This window comes from Maylandia zebra, linkage group LG20 (assembly GCF_041146795.1).
Source record: "Maylandia zebra isolate NMK-2024a linkage group LG20, Mzebra_GT3a, whole genome shotgun sequence".
In the NCBI taxonomy this organism is placed as follows: Eukaryota; Metazoa; Chordata; class Actinopteri; order Cichliformes; family Cichlidae; genus Maylandia; species Maylandia zebra.
Window position 1 is genome coordinate 25632664 of NC_135186.1, and position 25642 is coordinate 25658305.

At 39.9% G+C, this 25642-nt stretch overlaps 1 protein-coding gene across 2 annotated transcripts in view; it reads right to left on the minus strand.

Annotated features, from left to right (window-relative positions):
• LOC101477622 (cadherin-4) overlaps positions 1–25642 on the minus strand; it is a 241770-nt gene that overhangs the window by 16983 nt on the left and 199145 nt on the right. For both annotated transcript variants that reach the window (XM_004546200.4, XM_004546201.4), the window contains 5 exons: positions 22059–22203; positions 19757–19929; positions 13098–13235; positions 8233–8418; positions 4212–4468 (listed from right to left, as the gene is read on the minus strand). In XM_004546200.4, coding sequence (XP_004546257.1) covers positions 4212–4468; positions 8233–8418; positions 13098–13235; positions 19757–19929; positions 22059–22203 — 899 coding nt within the window. The remainder of the gene's footprint in view (positions 1–4211; positions 4469–8232; positions 8419–13097; positions 13236–19756; positions 19930–22058; positions 22204–25642) is intronic.

Below are 25642 nucleotides of genomic sequence, written 5' to 3' on the forward strand. Positions count from 1 at the left end.
ACGATAACACGAGCGCATGTACGCCCTCTGATGATAAACGCCGTAACACAAAGGTTTGTTCACAAAGCAGAGTGCTCTATTCATCCCCACACTTCAATTAACTCTCTCCAACTCCAGTCACCGCAGACGAATTAAACCATATTTAACGCACAAAAAAACCTCTGTATAAACAGTCTTTAGGGGGAAATTTCCAACACAATGACTCGACGTTTTGGTGGAATCATTAGCCGTGTTTCTGTATTTCAACAAAAAGTTAAGTGGAGAATATGGCTGGCTTCAAAATGTTGTTTTAACTTGCTGTAGTGCTGCCTATAGTAAACAACAGTGCTCTGGTCATCAGAGTGACGCCAACGAGAGCACCCACAGTGGTTTTGTTTACAAGTCCCAACTGTAAACGACGTAACCGTGGGCAACTGGCTGTCACCGTCGCTAACTTTTTAATGAAGTGCTTTCCAATATTTTTTGTCTTCTTGTAAAAGTAAACAGTTTCCTCCAGTACGCTTCTGGAATATGAAATTTGGTTTCAATGTTATTCTGTGTGTGAAAGTTTTCCTATTCGTTCCCGCGCCTTATTTCCAATGCTTTCCGAAGCTCTCCTCTACCAGAAGGCTTCTCTCATTTGGGAGTTGCTAGGTGTGTGAGTACAGCTGGATGTATGATTAGGCCTGGCAGGTTAGTGATCTTAGCAAGCAGCAGGGAGAGGTATGACATTTATTTTTCAAACCCCCGACCCTGAGGATGAAAAATGCATGTCTCAAGCTTAGCCAAGGCGGTTTGGGTAATCACTTATGCCAGTGTCTCCAGTCCCATGTCTCGACCTTACTGGCTGGGTGTCTGACAGGTGATGCATGATGCTTCACTCCTCTTCCCTCTCCCCATCCCACTCCTGTACACACTGCCTTTCCCCAAAGCCCACACTGTCAGTCTGTCCCTCCATTGATAAGCACCTGTCAACTTCAAACCTTGACCTGAAGTCAGCTCACCATGTTCATGTCCCCTTCCCTCCCTTTATAGTCCCTTAGGTCCTATTTCACTTTACTTTTGACTTTTAAGGCTCCCTCTAAATCTTCTCCATGTCTGACTTTCCTTTATGTATCCACTCAAAAAGACAGACAGCTTTTTGTCACACACACCGACATGTGCAATATATTACATCTAACACAAAGCCCGGTGTAATATCTAAACGTCTTTCCCATTAAAGGCATGCCTGGTTTAAGGCATGTTTGACTGATGGCATTTGGAAGTACAATACTATGTAAAAGTCTTGAGCCACCCCTTGTTTGTTACATTTTGCTAAAAAAAATGCAAATTGAAATGTGCAAACATAAATGGAAATACAGTGTTAAAAGCAAAAACAGTGTTAAGTCTAATTGTTGAATGTTGTCATTGTGTTTCTTAAATTTGTAAGGTCTTAGTTCAATCTATAGGATCAAGACATTCCTTTGTCTCTGACCACCTCTCCAGCCACTCTGTGCTGGGGGAGGTTTTATTGCAGATACATTCTATCTGGAAGATCTGATTCTTGTGATGTTGCTTCCTGCTTTTATGATCCTTTTGGTGAGCAGGAAGTCATGCATACAGAGACACATGTATACAGGGACACACACACACATTCTTGCACATGCATACAGATGTTTACACATACACACACATAGTGCCTTGTCTTAGAACCATTTGGGGGTTTTACGGTGGGAGGTGCTTTTGCTGTGATGTGTATTGTGTGAACTGTTTTCCCAATAAAAGGCAGCAAGCGGAGGCCGGATTTGGGGTCAGTCTGCGGTAGGATTCAGAGTGCTTTCCGAGACACCGGCCGGGGCCTCCCTTGCTAGCAAGTAAAAGAAATTCGTCTTGTTTTTGTCGTTAACAAGAATACGTTTCTAAACTAGCGGGGCTTGTGGAAACACAGACCCAACAAACAGTTTGTGAAATTCAAATGAGCTTGAGAGTGAGTATTTGGTATGACCACCTATTCCTCATCATAGTCAGAAACCTCTCAGGCAAGCTTTCTTTTCATTTTATTGAAGTAGTCTTCAGGAATAGTTCTTGAGATTTCTTGAAGGTCATTCCAAAACCTTTCCTTGGACTTTCATACACAGAAAAAAAAAGGTTACTTTAAACCCACTTTAAAAAAATTGTTACAGTTAAATCTATTAGTTTTAATCAGACAATAATGTAATTTAAAACTTTGACTTAAAGTACATATTTACTTAAGGACTAATTGTTTCTGCTGATTTTTTTCTGTGGTAAGTGATTTTAGGTAGAGTGAAATAAACAGTTTCAAACCAGAAATCCCAATTTTCCATTGCAACAATATAAAATTTCAGTTCAGCTAAATAAACCAGGATAGCTTTTAAAACGTTTTTTCTTTTTTTCTTTTTTTTAAATTTAAACGTATTCTTTGCCAAGTTGTCTGTTATGTATGGACCCTGGTTCATCCCTTGAGTCAGGTACCTTTTTTATGGTTAAATGACTCATAGGTCACTGTGAATTGATAAAAAACAAACAAAGACAAATATCCCTTTGAAAATGGTAAGGCACAACGAGTGTATCGAAAATAAGTGAAAAAGCAACAAATGTCCAAAGAAAAGCTTTGAACGACTTTCAGAAAACCCAAGAAAACCCAGAAAAATACAAGAAAGTCTGGCTCCTTGGAAGCAAAATATAAAGAAATGAGTGAGACTCTTGCACAGCACAGTATGTGCAGCAGTATCAGTTCTGTGTGATACAACTGAGAAAATGGCAAAAATGAAACCCTGAATTTAAAATTCTTCAAAAATAATGAAGACAACTGGTGTCCTTACGTAACGACTCGAGCAGATACCTTTTATGGAAAAGGTGTAAAGCAGTGGGACTGATAACGATTCTGTCCAGATGGAACCAAATGAATGAGGTGCAGTCTTTGCTTTTCATGTGGCGAGAGCGGAGGAAGGAGATTTAGCCTGTGTTTATGTCAGTCGGACTGTGCCAGAACACAGCATGCTAGTAAAAGTGTTAACCTAAATCCAGGATGCACCGCAGTCTTGACAGGTCATGGAAAAAGAGAGTGGAGACCAATGAGTTAAATCCACAAAAAGTAGAAACTGATCTAGCGAGGAAGATAACAGAAAAAAAAGAAAGTGTGGGAGCGAGCAAGAGAGCGAGAGCAGGAGCCCAGCTGGTGACTTTGGAATCTTCCTAAATTATAATGTACACCCAATTTACTCTCATTTGCTGTGAAATTATCTAGGAAATTTGTTTAGATCTTTTCCCTGGAGAAATTGAAAGGAAGGAGCTGTTAAAGTGCAAGGTGGTTGGAAGGAGGTGGTCTTAATGTCACACCAAACATCCGTGTTATCAGCTTAATTGTGTACTCTTCTGTGCTAGTTATAAATCACGGTGCACTCACTGTAATCAGTACTGACATTGTACATGCACAAATGGAAACATATGGGTTCTGCAGTTGTATGGGTGTCATCTAAAGCCTTGTTCTCTCTTCATGTAGAATGCAGAGCAGATTGTTCTTAACACAACCCATCTAAGTTTGAAGGGTCATAGTGGAGCCACTGGTGCTGTCAAACTGACAGCAGGACTTAGAAAAGACCTGCTGGTCATTCAAAGGTTGGTTTACATTTAAAATCCAGAGAGGCTTAGCGCAGAGAAGAAACACTGCAGGTGGACATAATGCTGTGTCAGGTGTTTGGGCCTCAGCCAGCTGTTCTCTTTGCCGCCCCCACCTTGCTCCATCTCTTTTGTTCTCTCTCTCGTGTTGTGTGCATCTGTGTGTGTGTGTGTGTGTGTACCTGCCTGTATGTGCTCATGCAACCTACAGAATGCACACACATCTGATTACCCCAGAGGCTGCTGCTCCCTATTAACCTTTTTACCCTCCTTACTCAGAGTTCTCTGCTGGCACATAAACTTCTCACAGTAAGATTTTGAGAGATGGGTAATGCCAAAATATAGTCCCCTTTTTGAACTTTGACCTCTGACCACTGACAGGGAACCAATCTGAGGCTTTTTAGCCCACTGCCAGTGCATATGGATGCAGGTTTGTGCTTACACAGCAGATAGCCACTCTACAAGCTAGAATTAATTAGACAATATAGCCAAACCACATGGAAAAGATGTTATCTAATTAGATTTAAAGGATATACAAGATCAAAATTAAACTAATGCCCTACTGAATTTTTCCATTCTGTGGACAGAACTGTCTCTCAGTACTCGCTCAGTACCTGATTATCTGCTGCATCTGAAGTCGGTCGGGATCTGACGCCGAGAAGGTCGTCAGGCTGGTGCCAGCAGGGACACCTTCCTCAAAGCGGATGTGTTTTGGGTTTGTGGGGAAGTAAGGAGGTTCGTTTACATCCTGCACAGATATGGTGACCCCAGCCGTGGACTGGAGTGAGGACTGGATGCCAGTGGCCAGGTGGGCCTGGTTGGACACCACTACCGTCAGCATGAAGGCACGGTTCATCTCAAAGTCTACCGGCTGGAGAAAGGAAAAAAAACAAACAGAGTTACTTACATTTGAAAGGAGAGAATGCTGAACACATTTGAAATAGTTTAAGCTTTTTGAAACTGTTGGCCTTCATGTTGCTTGCTCCGTCTTCTCTTTCTATCTCCTTTGTGTGCAGGTTGCCCTTGTCTCTTCATCTCAGTATTTGTTATTTTTCACTCTTTCTCTCTATGAGGACATGCTCTATTCTGGACCGATTCTGGGTAAGATTACTGCTTTTCAAATACAGCCTCTTAGGTTACAGTGTTACCTACAGCAGGGTAAAGGTAACACTTTAGAATAGTTTTGCATTACCAAAAATAAATACCCCTTTCAGCTTGCTCATGAGTATACATCCACAGGGTGTCTGTAGCCCTGTGTACATTTACCACTAAGTGTATTGATTTTACTTCACTGCACAGCTTCTTGATATTGGCAACATCTCTCCCACCACATGACCAGCAAGAAAGCTATTCATTTTCCTCAGACTAACGACTTTAACCAAAATACAAGATAGCAGGTGAAAGACACCCGTTATGTCTCGAACAAATAATTTTCCAAAGACTTACACGAGACTTAATTTATTCAAACTCTTGATGTGACTTTGTAATTGTGCTGGTTAACTTGACTTACAACCATATAGTTGTAAGTCAAGTTAGAGGAGATTAGAGAAGGCTAATATGGGCTACATTCTAGGCTATATTCCTGGTATGCAGCTACATGCAAGGAAGTCAGAAAGAGATGTAAACACTGCAAATGTGGTTGGGATTTTATTATTATTATTTTATTTTTTGTATTTATTTATTGTTTGCTTATTTACACTTTTTGCTCTCATTACAAAAGAATGAAAATGGGAATGTGGTGACATTTAGTTGAAAAAGTAATTAAATAACTTAAAAATGAATTCTTTATGCTACTTATTATAACGAAATAGTAAGCTGGGTACTCAAATGTGTAACTGTAAAACTCATTACACCAACGCTGGCTCTTGGTCCTTTAAGAAAAGTACATTTTCTCTTGCTTTTTTCTCAAGGTTTCTTAAATTCTTGCCCTCAAACAAATCAAATGTCCAAGAATGAGGGAGACTGTATTATGTACTGGTGAGGATAAGCAATGAAAAAATATAACAGAGGTGACTAACCTCCCGTGTTCATCGCCTGCACATTAACAAAACACTGCAGGCTATAGAGTTAAAGCTAGAGAAAGTTTAAGTGATATTTTATTATATAGTCTGATTATTACTATTATAGTGTCAACAGCATTATTTCTTTTTCTGAAGAAATAATTTCCAAGCATCATGCTTGGACTATAATCATTATACTGATTAGTGTAAAGATCCCTGTCAACATTTCTCTTTTCGCCTCTACCTGGGGAATATGCATTAAACCTTGCTGATGAAAAGGGACATGATAAATGAACAGATGTCATGTCAAGTAGTCTCCTGAGGAACAAAGACGCACACAGACACGCAGACACAGTGCAGGGCTGATACTGTTCGCCGTGTGTAGTCACTCCTTTTGGATTAAAAGTGTGTATATGTGTACACTACAGGGGGTTTTGAGACCTGAGCTTAAACCACAGTGACAGTTTTTTGCTCCCCTAATGAAGAATACACAATCGAGTTCAAATGACAGCAAGCAAGGAGATAAAAACAGAACAAGTATGCTGCTTGTAGTGTCCACTTGTACATTTCTAAACAGGCAGATGATAATTACTGCTCCAAAGCTGATGCTGATGTTAATGACTTTGAGCAGATCTGTATGTTGCATCAACTCACTGTTATCGGCGGACAGTCTGAGAGCACAGAGATAAAAAAACAACAACAAAATGAGCGCTTTCAGGAAGGTTGGTTGACAAGGCCACTGAAGAAGAGGTGTTTGTACCGGTGCTACGGTTTGCCTGTGTATGTACATGCACGCAAGTATAAATAAATGTAAGCACGCTGGTGTGTATTCGTCTGTGACCTCGTGGAGCACTGGGAGCCCATTTACAGGCTAACCACGCTCAGGGCTCTTTGATCTAAAGCCAGTGGTATTCAAAACACAGGGAGGTCTAGAGTATAGCTGTAGGCTACATAAAACACACATACACACCGAGACACACACACCTTGAGGGAAGCCAGAGGGGTGAGAGGTCAATAACATGGCTTGCATCGTTTGCCCATGAGCCATCACATCTTACATCTCCTTGAATCGCTTCGCTCTTTTCTCTTTTTCCCTTTTACCTAATTTGTTCCGCTGGACTTCAGCTTTCCACTCCCTCGTCTTTTCACATCTGCCCTACCCCGGCTCTCTGTGATCTATGCTCTCTGCGGGCTGCATTCCTCAATCCTCGGAAATCTGTCTTCGCCTCACTTCACTTCTCCTTTCCACTTCCCCTGTCATCTTTGGTGTTTATCATAAGCTGTGATTTACATAACTTAACTACTCATTTGAAGCAAGTGGCTTTATTTGTGTGTCTGTGTGGATTTGTATTTTTTTTGTGTGTGTTTGTGTGTTTACTGTCTTTATTACCGTAACGTAAAACGAGAATACGGCTCACAAAATCCACAGAGAGCAGTGCAAATGCGTGACATGATCGGGTTAAATCCTCACCCCTTGTTTACAGAGGAATTCAACTCTCTTGTGGAAGACTGATGTGTATCTGGGTGTCAGTGTAATTTAATCTGTCTGTAATAGCAGCCACAGATGCCTTGGTTAAAAAAAACGTGTTTTTTAAAAAAAGAGCAGGAACAACAAGCTAGCACCAGTCTTATGGGTTCTTGACTTTACCTATTACAAGCTGTCTGATGTGAATGTTCTGTCTCCTTTTTCACAAAGCAAACCAAAGCACCCTGTTTACTTGTTGAGACTGTCTATTGCTTGCTTCGTCCCAGGGGGTGTCCTGTCTCTTATTTTATGATTTCCTGATAACCTCCCACGGGTCCCTGTGCAAGCTTAGGGCTACCCGACTGCCTGCTGAATTTTGCATCAGGGAGTGAGAGGAATGGATTATAAAAGGCAGTCATCTAGAGATAATGAAGAGAAGCAAAATGCCAGTGCTCATTGCTCAGGGTGCTATGGGAATTATAAGGAAATGTTATTGCTATTTTTTTCAGATTATTATGTGATGTGAGATGCAGTTTGCAGGAGTCAGATACATGGTGAGAAAGCCCCTGGGTGAAATAAAACAGTTATTTCTACAAAACCCATGAAACACAGTAAGCACATTTACAGAAAGCCACACAAAGGATGGCCACAGAGATGCAAATCAACAGGACACACATCTACAGTAAATGCACACACACACAGTTTATGATTGATGTTATATGGAGGCTTTTTTTCTAAATGGGTTAAAATCATGCGGACAACCTCTGACTGAGAGGTCAAACAGTAATGTAGCAGGCTGTTACAAGACAGGGCTTTGTTGTTGCTGTCTTTTACCACAGCAGCTACAACATTATGAGTGTATAAAAAACGTTGCCTTTGTAATTGAGAAATCAATACCTAATTTGCTACAGTGGTCTCACCAGCCATTGTGTTTAAGTCTCTGTGTGAGCGTACGAGCTGTTTCTGAAGGGCACAGCGGTCTCCAATCCCTCATTTGGACATAAAGGGGCATATGAAAGACAAAGACCCCAATCTGTCCCTATTTAACTCTGTAGTCTATTATTACTGCTTGCACCTAAATCTGGAGGGGCTTTGACATTCAACAGAGAAAACCAGTGTGTTTCTTCTACAGGGAAAGGCTCAGAATGTTATGTTAGGCCTGGATCTTACCTTCACCACGGTGACCATGCCATCATTTGAAATCGGGTCGGTGCGGATGGTAAAATGCCCAGATGGGTCTCCGCTGATGATCCTGTAGATGGCATTCCAATTAGGGGAGTGCGGTTGATCAGCATCTATAACCGTCAGGTTAGCCACAACGACATCTACACGGTTCTCGGGGACCTCTCCAGAAAACTGTAGAAAGAAAGAGTGAAATGTTACCTCGTGATACATCACTTTGAAACATCTCACTGCCGCTGTGGTCGTTTAAGATGCATTGAGCCGTTTGAGTGTGGCAATTTCTACAAAAAGCCACTGAGTGCCTATCTTGCTTTTCCATTTGTCTTTATAGAAACATTCCTCCTTTCAGGTTTTCAGGTAGAGTAATTTTAATGAATTCGCTTTTACCACTGCTGGGTAGTAAACAAGCAGTAAACACAGTTTCACACTAGCAAGCACATGCACACAAGGGCGTTGTTCCATTTTCACTGCTTTCTGCATTGCTAGTACACATCATTGATGAGCAATACTATTTCATCCCTTAAAAAGCCACAGAAACAAGGGAGAAAAGAATGGGTGAGGAGAAAAAAACAGGAGTGTGGAGGGTTAAAACAAATGTTTAAGTGTATATGAGTGGTTTTTAGTTGTCCCTGTCCTGTACAAACACATGTGCTTTGCCCTGATAAGCCTTGATGAGGAGTGAGCTGCTGTCTGTTATGCGTCTGCTATGTTAGGGATTCATCAAAGCTGTACAGGCTCAGTAATAAATCCCACAAAGACCCATCAACTAACTATTGCAATGACTCCACTCCAACTCTGTAAAACACAACTTGACTGTAGCCCTACCTACACAAACAACTTGTCAACTCTTAACCAATTACTTGAGGTCAGAGCGTGTTGGCATGACCTCATCTCATCTGCAGGCAACAGGCATGTAGTACCGTACAGTCACCGTGTCACATGGGTAACAGGCATGGAAGAGCGACTGAGTAGCTTATGTGAGGATATCAAAGAGCAAAGCCCCAGACCAAACACTCCATCGGATCATAATACCCTGCCTGGCAAACCTCGCATCACCCAGCAAACAGCCGACAGCAGCGGGCAGATTAGGGGGCTGCGTCGGGAGAGCTGTTCAGAGACTCAATGACATTCTTAAGACAACAGACAAGTCCGGGTGGTCCTGATGCGCTGCCTTCTTTGGATAGGCAGGCTGTCGTTTGTTAGTGTTAGAGTGTGTACGTGTGTGCTCGTGTGGTTTATTACTGTGGTTTGGTTCAGGGACTCCCCAACGCCAGTTCAATAAAATAAAACTTCAGTGGTGGTTCTTATAGGCTCCCTAAGGAGCATCTTATTTCTCAACACACAGTAACAACTAAGGGCAAGTGTTAATCAAATCTGATGGAAGACTTTGAAGGGTACACCGCAGCTCTGATTATCAGCGCCGCAGTCTGAGCTTTTTGTCTCATTATCTCTTTATATAGAGGAGGGGGAGGGGCGTGATACGTCACATCAAGAGTTTGAATAAATTAAGTCTTGTTTTTTTCTCTCGGGGAAAACTATTATTACTATACTCACGTGGCAAACACAAACTTGAAAGGGTTCTTTGCAAAAAACGTCAAATGTAAAAGACTAAAACTGTCAACATAAATGTGTACAGGACGTCAAGGGCAACGCATATTACAGTCAATAAACTCCAATTACTGCACTTTTGTCATTTTTGATTTTAGATAGCAAGTATGTTAACGAGCATCAAATTCCTGTGATGAGTAATGCAACGCAGTGTGCCTTTCAGCATAACAAAGTAAGTTTAAGAATGCAGTTAATCTGAACATTTTCAAGGAGACAAGAGCCTTTCTATGCTGAATAATAGACAGGTGAGATCTTTGAGTAAACCTTCAGATAATTACTTGGAAGTCATTATTGTTCCTCTCTTAAACCAAAGGTTTCTCCGAATTATCATTTACAAACGCTCTGTTTTCAAGGGTTTAACTTTAATGACAGTGATCTTTGATGGATGTTGGGGTTATTGTCAATAATGGATGGAACAAAGAGCTTTTAAACATTGGGGGAAAAAAGCCTAGAGTTGCTCTCTTTCTTTCACTGTCTTAGTGATTTATTATACTAATGCTGCTGTGGCTTCTATTGGCTCTGCTGTTAGTGGGTCTTTTAACATAGACCTTCTGTATCACCATCTACAGGCAGAGGCTTAAATTTCCTCTAATTAAATAGGCTTGTATTTTTTTGTATATGATTCTGTCCCCAACTGCTGGACTTTCTGATTGTGATTGGCACACAGTGCTGTTGGCACAACACTTGACAAAACACCTCTTGCCAACACCCTGAACTCTCTGTCACTTTTCTGGCAGTGGAGAAACACTAAAAGAGGCAAGGAGAGGTAAAAGCGAAAGCAGAGAAGTGACAGGGGACTTAATCATATAAGCTTTGTTAGGATAGTAGCTAAAGGAGGCCAAGAAAGCACTGCGGTGACTCTTGCAAAGAGACACTCTGATTTCATGGTTTTACGTTTCTACGTATTCCCAAAAAGCAGTGAATGCCACATTTCATCCGTCTGTACCATGGATGGCACATGCATGTATGCAGCCCTGACTATCCACCCAAAGTCTTCCCATCTGTACCCATGCACCACCCTTTGCGGACTTGAAAAAATAGGCCAGCCTCTTATAGGCATGATGAAATATTAATCTCCAACATTAAAGACAAATTCCCCAAACTTTATATTTCTGGGACATGTTGAAAGATCTATGGGGTTTATTGCAAACACTAAATATTTGCATAATGGCCTGCATTCTCGACAAAATGGCTCTTATGTTATACCCCCATGAAAGTGGATGATTTATGAAGGGAGTGGGTAAAAGTGCTCTGCTCATCGTGGCTCCAAAACCTCCACTAAACTTGATCATCAATATCCATGATAGTATTAACTTCCCTCTGTGACGGTGATGGAAATGCACTTAAACACGGTGGAATACAGAGAATATCAATCTATTATTGCCCACTATCATCAATACACCACCATCGGTAGAGAATCTTAATGCAGGAAGGGGGTGCCGAGTCAGTAGAGGCCTCTGATTTACAACGAGCCATGTCTACACTTTATCACTACTGCTGTACAAAATAGCTCCCGCGACTAAATAATTCTTCATTCCTTCTTCTCTCCCCATCATTCTCTCGTCACTTTTTTCCTTTTCATTTTCCATCGTTGACTCTACTTGGTGGTCCACTCATCAGCTCCCCTTACTGTTTTCTTTCTTTCTTCACCCTTTCCTCTGCTTCTTCCTTCCCTCTGCCCTCCGAATGCCCTGCTTTGTGTGACGTAGCAGTTCTCTGACGAGCTCTGTGACTGACATATGCTTACCTCTAACGCTAAGTCATCATCATAAGGGTCCTAATAGCCCCCAGTGCAAATGCTAATGCTAAAATTGCTGCTACCATCTCTAAGAGTTGTGTACAGTATACTGTTTGGCTGATACTGCCTCCGTCGATATTCCAGCAGTTGCAAAGCTAAGCACCTTATCTACCCGACATAACCAGGCTCTCATCCCTGATGATAGGAAGCCACACATCCAGAATAATCCTGACATCTGAAACCACACTGACACGGAGACAGCCTTTTCATTAAACAAAACATGTCGAACGCAGAAAAACGACTTCACTTTAAATTTTCTGAACAAATGTCTCTGCCACGTCCTATGAAACTTATTTCCAACCACAAAAATAATAAGTCAGATTTTCTTTGTTTGCAGCTATAAGTATAAAAAATGATTGAGCTGCTGTCTCAAATATTTATGCATTTTACAGATATATATATATATATATATATACATATATATATATACATATATATATATATATATATATATATATATAGAATAGAATAGAATAGCCTTTATTGTCATTGTACAGACTACAACGAAATTGGAGTGCCACTCCCTTGGTGCAAGATTCAATAATAAATATAAATGTAAAATATAAAAAGTACAATAAAACAATCGCAAGTACTCAAACAATAGTAAGTACGATATATACAGGATAGCAGCATTAATATAATGACAGTATGAATAACAGCATAATATAATGGCAGTGACGGTATGGTATAGCAAGCAGGTTCAATTGTTTTTGTGCTTATTTACTACGGTGATAGCTCTGGGAAAGAAGCTATCCCTAAATCTGTTTGTCCTGGTTTTATGTGACCTGTACCGTCGGCCTGACGGTAATAGTTCAAACAGTTGATTGCTGTTGATTGCTGGGGTGAGATTAGTCCTTGATGATATGATATAAAATCCATATATGTGCAAGTGAAAGTAGAAATAACCTGAATCACTAATTGATTTAGTGATGATGTTCCAGAATGGCACCACCAGTAATATATTACATATATTGCAGTACTTTGGATTTTTAATTTTTACTTGGCTCTCAGTAATGACCTTCTGTAATGTAATCATCATTCTAAATATCACCATCATGACAACAATCATTAACCATTTGCTGGCTCTAGTTTTCTTGCTCATGAAAGTCAATGATATGGATCTGTTATTCCTCACGAGTGCGCGTGCGCGAGTATGTGTGTTCGCATGTGTTTTTGTTTCAGCTCTCTACAAGCAAATGAGCAATTATCCTTTATAAGTCCCCCTCACTGTCCTTGTGTAAATCTTTCCTTGTAATGACATAACAGTGTAGATTCCTCTTTTTTCAATTTTTCACCCCTCTATGTCTTCCCCCTTCTTCTTCTGATATATTTCTTTTTTATGATTTTTCTTCTCCAACATATGATTTCCGCGCTCTTCTCTTAACCCAACTCCTCTATTTCTTTGAACTGTTACCCATTGCCCATTACCTCATTTGTAATAACTCACAGTTCTGGAGGTCAGCATGGGAGGGTTGTCATTGATGTCCGTGACAGTGATGATGGCAGTGGCTGTGTTGGAAAGGCCAAAGTTCAGGTTGCCCTCCATGTCCGTGGCCTGCACGATAATGGTATACTGGGACACTTTCTGTAAAAGACAGTAATAGAAAAAAACAACAGTGTGCGGTTATTCATCTGCAAAAAGCTCCCTCTTGCTACAGCAGCAGTCGCAGACTGTGACTCCCATGGGGGAAAAAAGCTGAGCCTGCGTTCTCTTCTATAGTGACTGCCTACAGTCTTATTTGAAACACAAAATCACAAGGGTGAAGTCTTTCATTTGACTGAGTTGAAATCTCTTCACTGGAACGTATCCAGACTTCAGACCATCTGAAGGCACCACTGTGAAGCCTCCCCATTGGTACAGCATGCCATCAAAGTTATCAAAGGCATCGCTTATTCAGCGCCACTGATGGACAGATGTGAAGACAATGATCCAACTGACAGAGATTAATAGACTATCTATGGGGCAATAATATGAGGGAATGATAAATGCCGTTTCATCTCTTGAAATGACATAGTGTCACTTCAGTGGATGCTGAAATATTTCTTGTTTTTCTTCTCAGCCATGTACCTCCTTTCTCACCATTTTCCCCTCCTGTTCTTGGCTTCCCCTGTCTCTTCTTCTGTCCCAGGGTGCAGTTAATGGGCTGCAGGAAGGATGGAGCCCAGAAGCTGACTGTCTGGATAATGTGTCTCGTCATTGAGATTCCCAATTACATTCCCAGTGTCTCTCTCACCTGCTAATTACCGAGTAAATATCCCAATTAGGCCAGGATGCCACATCAGGAGGATTAGACAGCTTCTCTCAGTTCCTCTCATCTTGAGGCTAGATGAGATGCTGAACTCCAACCTCATACACACACTCTCATTAACACCCGTAAATACACACAAGCATCCACAAACACATACACACACCTCTCTTTCTCCATATCTTCTGCTTGCTTGACTGTCCCATCAGCCTGTGTACAGCGTGTACACAACACTCTCACTAATTAGACAAGGGAGTAATTATGTAGCGCTCCTCTGAACCTCTCAGCGCTGCAACAACACCGCAGCATAGCCAGTCTTCTCTGGAGTACTAAGGTCTGTTACTGTCAACAAGCTCTTAAAAGTCCACTGCAGACCAGTGGAAATCTTTAAAAGAGAATCAGTGTGGGAGTTTACAAAGAAGAGGAAGAAGACATTTCAAAAGTAAAGAACAGAAGATAGGATAAGAGGCGGCAGGGGATGCAACTGAGGCACAAGGGAGGGATAATACCAAAAATAAATCGTGCTTTTTTTGTGTGCCTAACACCTCCAACACTCCAGTCCAAGAAGAGAAGGGAGGTGCAGAAACTTTCCAAGTTTCAAAGGGCTAAAGTGCTGACTAAAAGTGGACCAGGTAAACACTGCAGTGTGCATCGTCGAATCTTCCTGTGAAGTTTATGTACAGTACAGAAGGTACTTTTTTCTGGCAAGGTTAAGACTTTTATCTGCCGTCTAGGAAAAATGCTGGGACACTGAAATATGCGTTTATATGCTGGAGAAACTGTTTGCACACAAGTTTATTTATATTCATCCATCATACATATCCATTAATATTTTGCAACATCCAGTTCCTTATCCAGGTGGTGGAGGCAGCAATCTAAGTGCAGATTGGGGTAGGCGGGGTAGTTCTTGGGTCTACCCCAGGGTCTTCTTCTGGCATGACATAAGTGGCATCCAGAAGAGATCACAATCAAAGTGCTGAACCACCACAGCTGATGTCTCACTTCTTAGAACCTCCTACATGACTGAGTTCTGACACCCTTTGGAAGAAGCTAATACAAGACAACACAAAATGTGTATGCCAATTGGTGTCTGCTGGATAAGCAGGTGCTGTAGAACAACTTCAAGGTGGTATTTCACCGGAAAGTTGCAGCATTATTTGGAGTGACACCAAGTACCATCTCTAAATTGAAGGGCAAGTTCCATATAACAGGGGGTGTCAGAGACAGGACACGAATAGGTGTCACAAAACGACATTTTCTCATCCCATCAGCACTCAGGGAGTCAAGAGGATGGAATGTTCTGTCTGCAGTCCTGAGCTCAATCCCATTGAACACTTGTGGGATCAGCTTGGGCATGTTGTTCGTGCCAGAGTGACCAACACAACCACATTGGCTGACTTGCTGGTTGAGAAACAGGATGCCATCCCACAGCAGTGTGTGACCAAGCTGGTGACCAGCATGACGAGGATGTGCCAGGCTGTCGTGGCTATGACTGGGTACTGACGTCCCTGTGTGGCACCATTTAAGGAGAAATAAACAGTCTTTCCAGCAGTATAAGATTTAAGGCCAAGAGACATTTTTAAAACAAAGAAATAATCAACCAAATACAAATTTCCCGAGTTTATTTAAGACACTTAATTTCATTTTTAAATAATCAAATCAGCGTCACTGAAATACGTGTACATAGCTACACCATATATACGAATGTGCACCCAATTTTATTTTTTGTTTGTTTTATTTTTTTCTTAATGTGGCAAATGATAGCTCTGCTAGATCCAGCAGTTTTCTTGCCTTTCAGGTGATGAAGTGCTTATATGCAAGCTTACACTGACTCAGCGTGCATACAACTTTCTGCTTGAAAGTCGAGCAGAACCAAGCCGGTTAGTAGGGCTGCCATGAGACTTACTCTTCAACTTGCTTGTTTAAAATGTCTTTTCACAAAGAGAAAGATGGGCTCTCTCCCAGTGCCAACTCTGGACTAGTAGTAACTGGTTATGTAACATCTTAGAACCAATAGTTAACTGGTTTTGTGTTAACTGTTGATAACATGTTAACATGTTGATATATGGTTTGGATATTGTTCTAATCCTGATTCAAAAAGTTGGATTAGGCGTTGTTGACAGCGGGGAAAGATCTATGAGCCGATCCACTTAATTCAATATTGCTCTGGCTCTTTGGCTTTAAGACGCCACCTGTCACCAGCAGTGCACTAGCTGCTAGAGAGAGAGCATTGCCTGAAGAAAGCTAACTGCAAAGGGTCAGCAGTTTGGAGGCATTTCATGGCTGTTACGTCAACAGCTTTTGGCATATATATATTTTCACTTTACTGCAGTCTGGGATATTTATCATATTTCTGGATAAGTAAAAAGGCTGAAAATGGTGCTTTCTCTAGGTTCTTGCTCTATTTCTGTTGTGCTCTTGATTTGCTGGGAGATTGTTTTATCATACTTACAGTAACATAAATTGAAATTGTTGCCAATTTCATTTCATTTCACTCACATGTGTCTAAGGAGGTGCACATTTGAGTGTATGCTTTCACACAGTGAGCACAAGGAAAGGAGAAACTGTAAAGCTGTAAAAGGCAGCTGTATGCAGTGACCTTACCCTAGTCTCACACTAGACTGACATGACTACCACAAATAAATTAGGTAAAGAAAATGAGTATAACTTTATTTAGAATTCATTCTTCTACTAATAAATACAAGTTCAATAAATCTATATTCTTGGGTATATTTATGTGTTGCATTTTATTTTACAAAGTCAGAAAAGAAACGCTTAAGTTGAGGCTGACACAAAATACTGATTATCAGTCTCTTCCCCAGAGTCAGGAGTTAATTTAACACCAGCACTGGAATTAAATTTAGTCTTGTTGACTCTACTTACATCCCATTCTTCCAAAAGTAATGCCCTCATTTGTTGTTTGGATAGTGGAGATGGAAAGTGTCCCCAAAGGTTTTCAAATGGGTTTAAATTTTGTCACTTATCAACTATGTATTGATCTGCAGAGACTCTGTTAATCTAAGGACACCAACTTTGCCTGAACAATGCATTTTGGTTCATTCTCACTTTAGGAGTGTTAACTGTTAGTGTGAGGTTAAAAACATTTTCTGGGCTAGTGTGAAAGGTAAACCTGGGGCCGGGATGTAGATGAGTGCTAGAAAATGTACGGATGATGATGTTTAAAGGGAAAAGAGGCAATGTGTAGCCATTCTTTTCCCTTAGTCTCTTTTCTGAAGATTTACGAGCCTCATTTGCACCTGGTATCAACATGCAGTACTGATGTGTTATCTGGTTAATGAAATCTGCTCACGGGTCTTAGACATGGCATCAAAAAGCATTAAAAATGTCTGTATTACTAGCCTTACTGTAATTTGACATCAATGCTAAATGGGGTTAGTAGATTTTTCAGAAAATATGACAGGTCCCAGGTTGGATGGAGCGATGATTCTTTGTTGGCTTGACTTTTTCTTTTGCTGACGTAGGTCTGCCTGTAGTGTTTTTGTCAAGCTTGTGGAAAGTAGCAGGAAGATGAAGAGTTAGATGAGCTTTCATCTTGTTGGGAATATGACCAGCTTGTGCATATTATATTTACACGTGGCTGTTGTCTGATTGTAAAGTAAGCAGATGTGATCTGAAAAGGAAGTGAAAGCGAGAACGCTGATCCCAGTGATACTAACCTGGAAAAACATATGTTATTAAAAAGGTTATGGGCAAGGGAAATAATTATCTCAACACAAGTTCTTTGAAGTACAATCTTGTCTCTGTGTGTGTGTGTGTTTGTGTGCATGCGTGTGTTTAGGGGTGCCAAGAGTGTAATCCTACGTTTAGGGGTGACTGTGTGGATTAGCAGTGTACTGATAAACCAGAGCAAAAAGAAAAGCGGTTCAGCTGAGACATTTTTAGTCTATGCTCCCCTTGTACCTCTCTCCCTCTGGCACCATCATGTCTCATCCTGCTTCTCTGTCTCCATCACACTATCTTCACTAACAAATTCACACACTTACTCCCCCCTCATTGTAATAACCCACCTTACCAGCTCAGTTTTTGTTCTATTGCTCCCTTCAGTTTTCGTTTTTTCACTCTATTGCCTGTGTTTTATCGAGTGTAGATGTGATTATGGGCTTTTGTGTTTGTCTGACAGGTGTCAAGGGCATTCTATCGCAGATATTTCCACTCTATCTTTACCACACAAACACCACGCACACATACACACACGCACACTCACGAGCAGCCCACTGCTGCGTGATGTGTTGTTAATAGGTCTGTCACTGGTGACAGTCTGGGAGGATGATCTGTCTCGGAGATTTCTTTGCAGAGTTGTCACTGGCACATCCATGTTGTGAGAATAAACACATTTGGATCTTGTCACAACTTTTAGAGCTCCACAAACAAGGTGGCCGTAGACAATTTAATATAAAAAAAAGATGACTTATGTGTGTGTGTGCGGGGACAAATGGCACCGTAACATTTGAAAGTCATATCTTAGGATGTCATCAGAGTAAACAATGCTATTAGGAACTGTGCTCCATGAACACAGATACAAATGTCTTCCTTTTGACCAGGTATGGCTCATTCAGACACTGTGCAGCAATGCAAGGGTTCCCACACTGTATGACTAAAAATTATTTTATCATCCTTTGTCACACCAATTACCAATTAACAGGAACAGGTGTCTCGAGGAAAATGTATATAGTAAGAAAAGACAATATAATATTCGAGAGAAAACCTCACCAGTCAGGTGATACCCTGTGAGAAGCACTTGGCAACAGTGGGAAGGAAAAACTCCAGTTTAAAGGGAAGAAACCTCCAGCAGAAGGCTCATTAGGCACCTGGCAGTGCTTTTTAAATGGAAAAAGTATTTACCTGCACAATAGAAAATATAACTAGTTAAATGGTCATTTCATTGTTATATTGTTATGAAATGATGATTTTTTAAAAATTGTTCCAGTCTGTGTAACAAATACATTATCCATTATTCTATATAGTAATAAATATGACATCACAGTTGATTAGAGACAATTACAGTCTGATGAGATCTGCACTTATAACATTTGCTAATGATAAATAAAGAGCTATTGTTATTTTGTGTTATTTTTATCGATCAGTACGCATATCTCAGTTACCCGAGTTTTAAATATTGCATTTAGTCAAAGCCGGTGGCATGTTAGGAATATTTATAAGGGTTAGGGTTTTTAACAGCAGTAAAACAAGTGCCCCTCCAAACTTTCCCAAACACTAAATAAATTAAATTCACCACCATCCAGTGTAAGGTTTATGCCACAGCTGCTCTAAATGAATGTTGATGGTAATTGCTGAAATACTTTTTCATGTCTCTGCAATGGTTAATCCACCAGTATGCTTTAATTAAAAGGATAATTGTAATGCCAAAACATAATTACTGTTGTTATCCATAAATTTTCAGATGAACTGTTTTTCAAAAGAGCTGAAAAAAAGTAAAATGCATTATTCGTTTTAAACTAAGATGTCAAATTACAGTTATTTACTCACATTCCTGAACAAGTAAATAACTGTAACTGATTTACACCACCCGCAAACCTATGCAGCTTCAAAACAAGTATTTTAACACCAGTTCTAACTTTATACTAGCCATTCAAAAATATCTATAGATGTACCAAACAGTATTTATCAGCCAAGAAAGTTTTATGAATCAGTTACCACTTTACAATGACAATCACATACTATTAAAAGGTTGTATATTAATCAGTTAGTAAACATTAATTAAAATGTCAGTGTTGTTGACTGAAAAGAGTTACTTCACATTAAAAATTTACTGTTTATTAACACTTGTTACTATAAAGTGGTACGAGTTGATGAATGCGTCAGGAGAGAGAAGACCAACCTCTCGATCAAGACCAGGCGCCACTGTCACAATGTCTCCAGTCTCGCTGTTGATGGTAAACATGTTAGGGATCGGGCTGTGCGGCGTCTGGGACAGGATCCGGTAGCGCACCATTCCATTAGCTGTGGTGTTGTCATCTGCATCAAATGCTGACAGATGCATCACATATGTTCCTGATGAAACACAGAAAATTTGTCAGCATTTATGTCCACCGGCATACTCTTTATAGATCAACTACCAACCATAACAGTGGCTTATTATAGCTATCTTTGTAAATAACTTGACTTGACATGGTGAAGCTTGACCTCCCCTCTGTCTACTACCAATAGTCATTGGTTAAGCTTTTGGTTTAAAGCAGTTGCTTTTTTCAAATGCTCCAGAACGAAAAACTGCCTATGCTTTTACAGAGGTGATCACACTTGCTCATCAGTCAATTAATGGAGTGTATTTGATGAGCAGCACATGGCTACTTCTTACCTTGCTATGAAAGCAGTAACCACAGACTCTGTCACAGGACTGTGAAAACCTTCTTTTTCACGTGACTGTATAATATATTAAAAAAGCACACTCGTGACAGAGACATTGGAACTGTAGGGAAATTATCCTGTAATTACTACTTATGTCCATGTGGGCAGCTTTTCAGCAAAAATTACTATAATTTTACAATTACATTCTATTGTTTTACTAAGATGTCATAACGGATTAAATTGCTGCATCTATACAGATGTAATTTTCATAGAAACATTATTTAATATAATTTTAATGAATGTATATTAATGGGACAGGTACTTAGAAATCTACGCCAACAGAACAAAAATATGGGTAGCTGTTCTGTAAATAACGACTTGGACAAATACTAGAAAATCAAACACAAAAGTATATATACACATGTAAATATTATTAAAACCATATGTTATAAAGATGATGTTTTTTATATTTAAAGGACATGTTAAAAACGAATAATAAAAACTGATTATGACGCATTTGTGTTGCAGAGAATAAGCGTCTACTCTCTCACGAAAGCAACACTTGTTAGGTTCCTTCCCTACTTGTATAACTCTGTGGGATCACTGCCTGTCACCCAATCTCTCCATCTCTTTCTCCCTCTTGTTCTGCCTCTCTTGTAGCCAATTCTAATTGCCAGAGATAGTGATATCATGCCAGTGACAGCCCCTGTCCGAGGATAATTGTAACCGCAGCTCCCATTTCAAACTTCATTACATTTCAAAGCAACATTTGTCAATGACTCGGCCAGAGGGAGTACTCTGAAGGCCTCTCAGCGAGACAACAAAAAAGCTGTTAGGAACAGAGAGAGGGAGAGGAAAAGAGGGAAATAGAGGACAGACTCCATATTTGGTGTGATTCCAAGTGGAGAGACTATCAGTCCTCCACCCATCATTTTTTTTTTTTAAAGAGATGTGGGGATAGACTGAAGGAGATTTAGAATCACAATGTGTCACACATCGCCGGGGTAATTTCATTAAGCTACAGACTTAGGGGGTTTAATGTGGACCCTTTGTATGGGGATCCTAAGCTGTGCCTGACAGGATTAGGTCCCCATAATGACTCTTTAATTTGCAAACTAATTCAAGTCTGTAATTGCCCTTCCATTGAAACCACTGGAGCTCTAAATTCTAAAACTCTCTTTTTTATGATTATTGTTCAACTGAATGTCATGCATGCCGTACAGGGACTTGTACGGTGTGTGAGGCGAGGCTCGGGCAACAGGGATGGTATCGTTTAGGAAAGGAAATCAAAAAAGGAAAAGAAAAGATAATAAAAGTGAGGTGTGACAAAAGTAAGAAGGAAAGAAAGCAAAACAGAAAGAAAAAGGTATTGAGCACCTGGACACCTTTTGAGATCACCTCTGGTGCAATAAACTCTGGCTCATCGGGTTCAAACTCACACACGCTTGCACACAGAGAGCTCATCTCTGTGATTCTTCTGCTTTGAGGTTAGACATAAAATGACCCAGTGGTGCTACAGCGTGGTACATTTAATCCTCAATCTCCTCTCCAGCCTGAGCACCCTCTTTGGTTTATGACCACTGCTGCACCAGGCTAAATGAAAAGCCACTCTACGAGACCGATTCTCTGTCCGTCTGCTAAATCAAGGGGAATGGAAAATTCTCTGTTGCATCAAAGATTCACTGGTGTAGTCATACTTTTAACAACACCAATCTCTCCTGATATACTCGCTGTTCTTTTTCTGTTCACCCATAAATTTCTTGACTTTTAAAACAAAAAAAAAAAGTTTCTATTGTAATTGTTTCAATTGTTTTTATCCATCTATAATTTATTACCTGGTTTCGAGCCTTCATCCACAGAGCCATTGTAGACCTGGTTTTTGAACTCGGGTCTGTTGTCATTCATATCGATGACAAAGATGTACAGATCGATAGGGTTCTCAACCTGGTTGCCGTTCATGTCCACAGCATGGGCTCGCAGCTAGGAAGGAAACAGAAAAAACACGTTCAGATTAGAGATAATGATTATAGATAAAAATATGCTACTCATGGTCATACACACATAATATGCCTCAGTCTTCTCACATTGTACACATCTATTTAGAATGCTAATTTTGCCACCTCGACCTCCAGCATCTCGGTGTCGCCGCTGCCCTGTTTCACTGCCTGCTGTTTCAACCCACTTGTAGAACAGGGGCACATTGAATTTTCATGCTCATCTTTAAAATATAGTATATTTTGAGGGAGTAATGAACTCAGACTGCGCTCCTGCATGAATTGTTATTATGGGAGGATAAACAAATGATAAATCATTTAGAATCAGGCTTTGATGAGCGCTTCTTTTACTAATACGGAGAAAAATAATGGGTGAAACATTTGCTTTCCGAAAGAAAAAATAATAAATATATAATAAAATGAACCAGTGTAATATAAGTCAATGTTGTGCCTTCTGCATCCCCTCATTAATGAGCTTCAAGGTAACTATATGGACTTCTTTGAGAGCTAAGGGCATGTGTGTATGTATAAAGCAGTAACATACATTCACATGGTTTCGCCTATATTTTAAGATGTAATATCAGACAGTTTGTGTTTAGCCCAATCAAAAAGAAACTGGGAAAGATATTAATATATTAACTGTATTCAAACGTCTGTTTTTTATATCTTCATCACAACGGTTAGCAGTGTTGCCTGTTCAGTTAGGGAAATGAGCTACAGGTGCAGATGTAAGGTGCTGTACAGTAGGTTAAGTCTGTGGTAGATAGCAGGCTTAGAAAGACACTGTACAAATGCCAGTCTATTGCCCATTTAATGAATAATGATACAAAACAAATTAATGTCCCACATTCTTTAAAAATGTATAAAACTGTTCTGGAGGTTCAAGCCTGGTCTCTGTCTAGAGGATAAACCACACAGTACAACAGCAACACCTTAGAGAGCACTACCTCAGCGATAAGTCGTATCACTAGAGGCACAATAACACATTTATTTTCTGAGAATGTATCTAATCTAAGATTTGCCAATACTTTCTAAATTAAATTTATCTACACCAAGATTTCCTTTCTACTGGAAATGGACCATCATATTTTAAAACCACCGTGTTTACAGATTCAGTTTGATTTACTCGCTAACGTCTGTCTAAGCAGTGCCCTATGACAGCCACCAAAATCAAGATGACAGAAAATAAAAGCTGACAAAAATGTTGTCACAGTAATTGACTCGGCTTCATTTATGATTGCGAGTTCACAGTTTTTAGCGACATGAATGTTTACACAGAAGCTGCTCTGTTTGCTGGGTCATAAACGGTACTGCAAGGATTTGGCACTAAATTAATTAATCAGCCAATATATATAGCTATGATATGAAAAAGAGAGTTTTAACAAGACAGTCCTGTAAAGAGCTAAATGCATCTCGTGATCCAGCAGGATGTAGAACTACCTTTAGTAGCTTGACCTTATTATTTTTTCTAATCTCTCCCATCATTGTGGCCAACTCTTCTTTATCACATTTCTTCAGTTTATCATTTATTTATACACAGCTCTCTTAAGGTCCAGACACAATATTTATCAGGAAATGTCAGGTTGAGGTCTTGTTTGGACTACTGCAACACTGAGTCTTTTCTTTCAACCATCCTGATATAGATTTGCTGGTGTCTTTAGCTTCAGTGTCCTTCACTGCCATGTTGCTTGACCAATTTTTGACCAATACAACAAAATAAAACTAGTACCGGTACCGAAAAAAAGAAGATTTATTCATAACACACGTGAAAAGACCCAGGAAAACCGAGTTAACAATAAAAACGATAACAAAATAACGCTGAAAACCAATAAAAACCCTGAAAACCATACATTTCACACCTGAGCCTCAACTCTCGCGGCCCGGTAACAAACGACTCACGGACCGGTACCGGGCCGAGGCCCGGGGATTGGGGACCGCTGCTCTAGAGTACTTTGGTAAACAGAGGAGTTCAGGGTTGACTCAATAATGTCAAGGTGCCCAGTCCTGTGACTGCAAAGCAAGCCCTCCACCACAATCCCTGACAGCTGATATGAAGTGTTTGTGCTAATATGCTGCATTTCCTTTTTATCAAACACAGCATCATGTATTATAGCCAAATATCTCCACTTTGTTTCGATCTGTCCACAAGATGGTGTTCCAGAAGTATTACCATTACAAACATGTTCTTTTCAGAGTGACGATATTATCTCCTGGTAAGCCTTTCAAAAGAATTCATGTTTATTCAGTCTGTTTCTACTGGTATGTCATGAAGACACTGAGGCATTGTGTCATGAAGATTTGTAGCCCAGCAATTTATTAAAAGGACCTTGATGCCACCCATTTCCCAACAATAACTAAAAGCGATGTTAGGAGAGTGGTTAAATCAAATCATGAAGGACATGTGTGTGCACAAGAAGCAGATGGTTGTAACAGTGAATGGCGACAAGCTGTTTGCTTGATATGTATTTGGAGAAAGGTATTATGTTATATTCCTAAATATAATAACTCATTTTGTTTCAAACAAAATAAAAATTGCAAGAATTTATTTCGATTAACATTATGATATTGGTTCATACTGCGCCATCACATCTCACACCAAAGAAATCAAACTGGTACGGTACCTCCCTAATATTATTCTGTGATGGACAATCTCAACATCTAAAATATCTTTCTGTCAGGTACAAACAAAGCAAAAAACAACACAAATAAAAACATCAATTAACTGAAAGCAAGTGTTTTTCAGTGGACCTCTAGAGCCAAACTGAAAAACACTTCTGCACTGTTTATACAGGCTGATAAAATCAGTGGTTTTGAATTATAGTATAGAAAACCATAAAAGATTTCCTAAACATACAGAGCCACACTGAATAAAAGTCAAAACAAAAATTCTGGACATTTTTCTTTCAGACAAATTGCCTTTATGCTTATGTTATTTCTCCAAACTCGTTATCTCTTTTACACTTACACACCAAAGTTTTTATCTCAGCAAAGAGCAAAACAACAAACATCTTATTTTTTTGAAAGTTGGCTCCACTGTAAAAGCAAGGAGTCGGTTTCAGAATCATCATATTGGATCCCTGATCAACATTCTGTCTGGTTTTGTTTGAAAGAGTCCTGAAATCTCTTCACATCTCTAACTCCACAAACACGGTCAACCCATCTCAAATTCAACTCAGCTTTGCTCAGATCAATGGAATCACCAACTAGGATTTCTCACAAACTTTGTACATGAAGTTATTACTAAAATCAATACATGCTGTCAAACGTGTCCTTACTTCTTTCACTTTTTGAGCAAAAAAACCTCCCAAACAACCAACAGTTTGAAAGAAAATGAAAAAATCGGAAACATCTGCAATATCAGGGAAATGTCGAGTTTAAATAAATGCCTGAATTATTTTTTTTCACTGCTTACAAGAAGGTCAAAC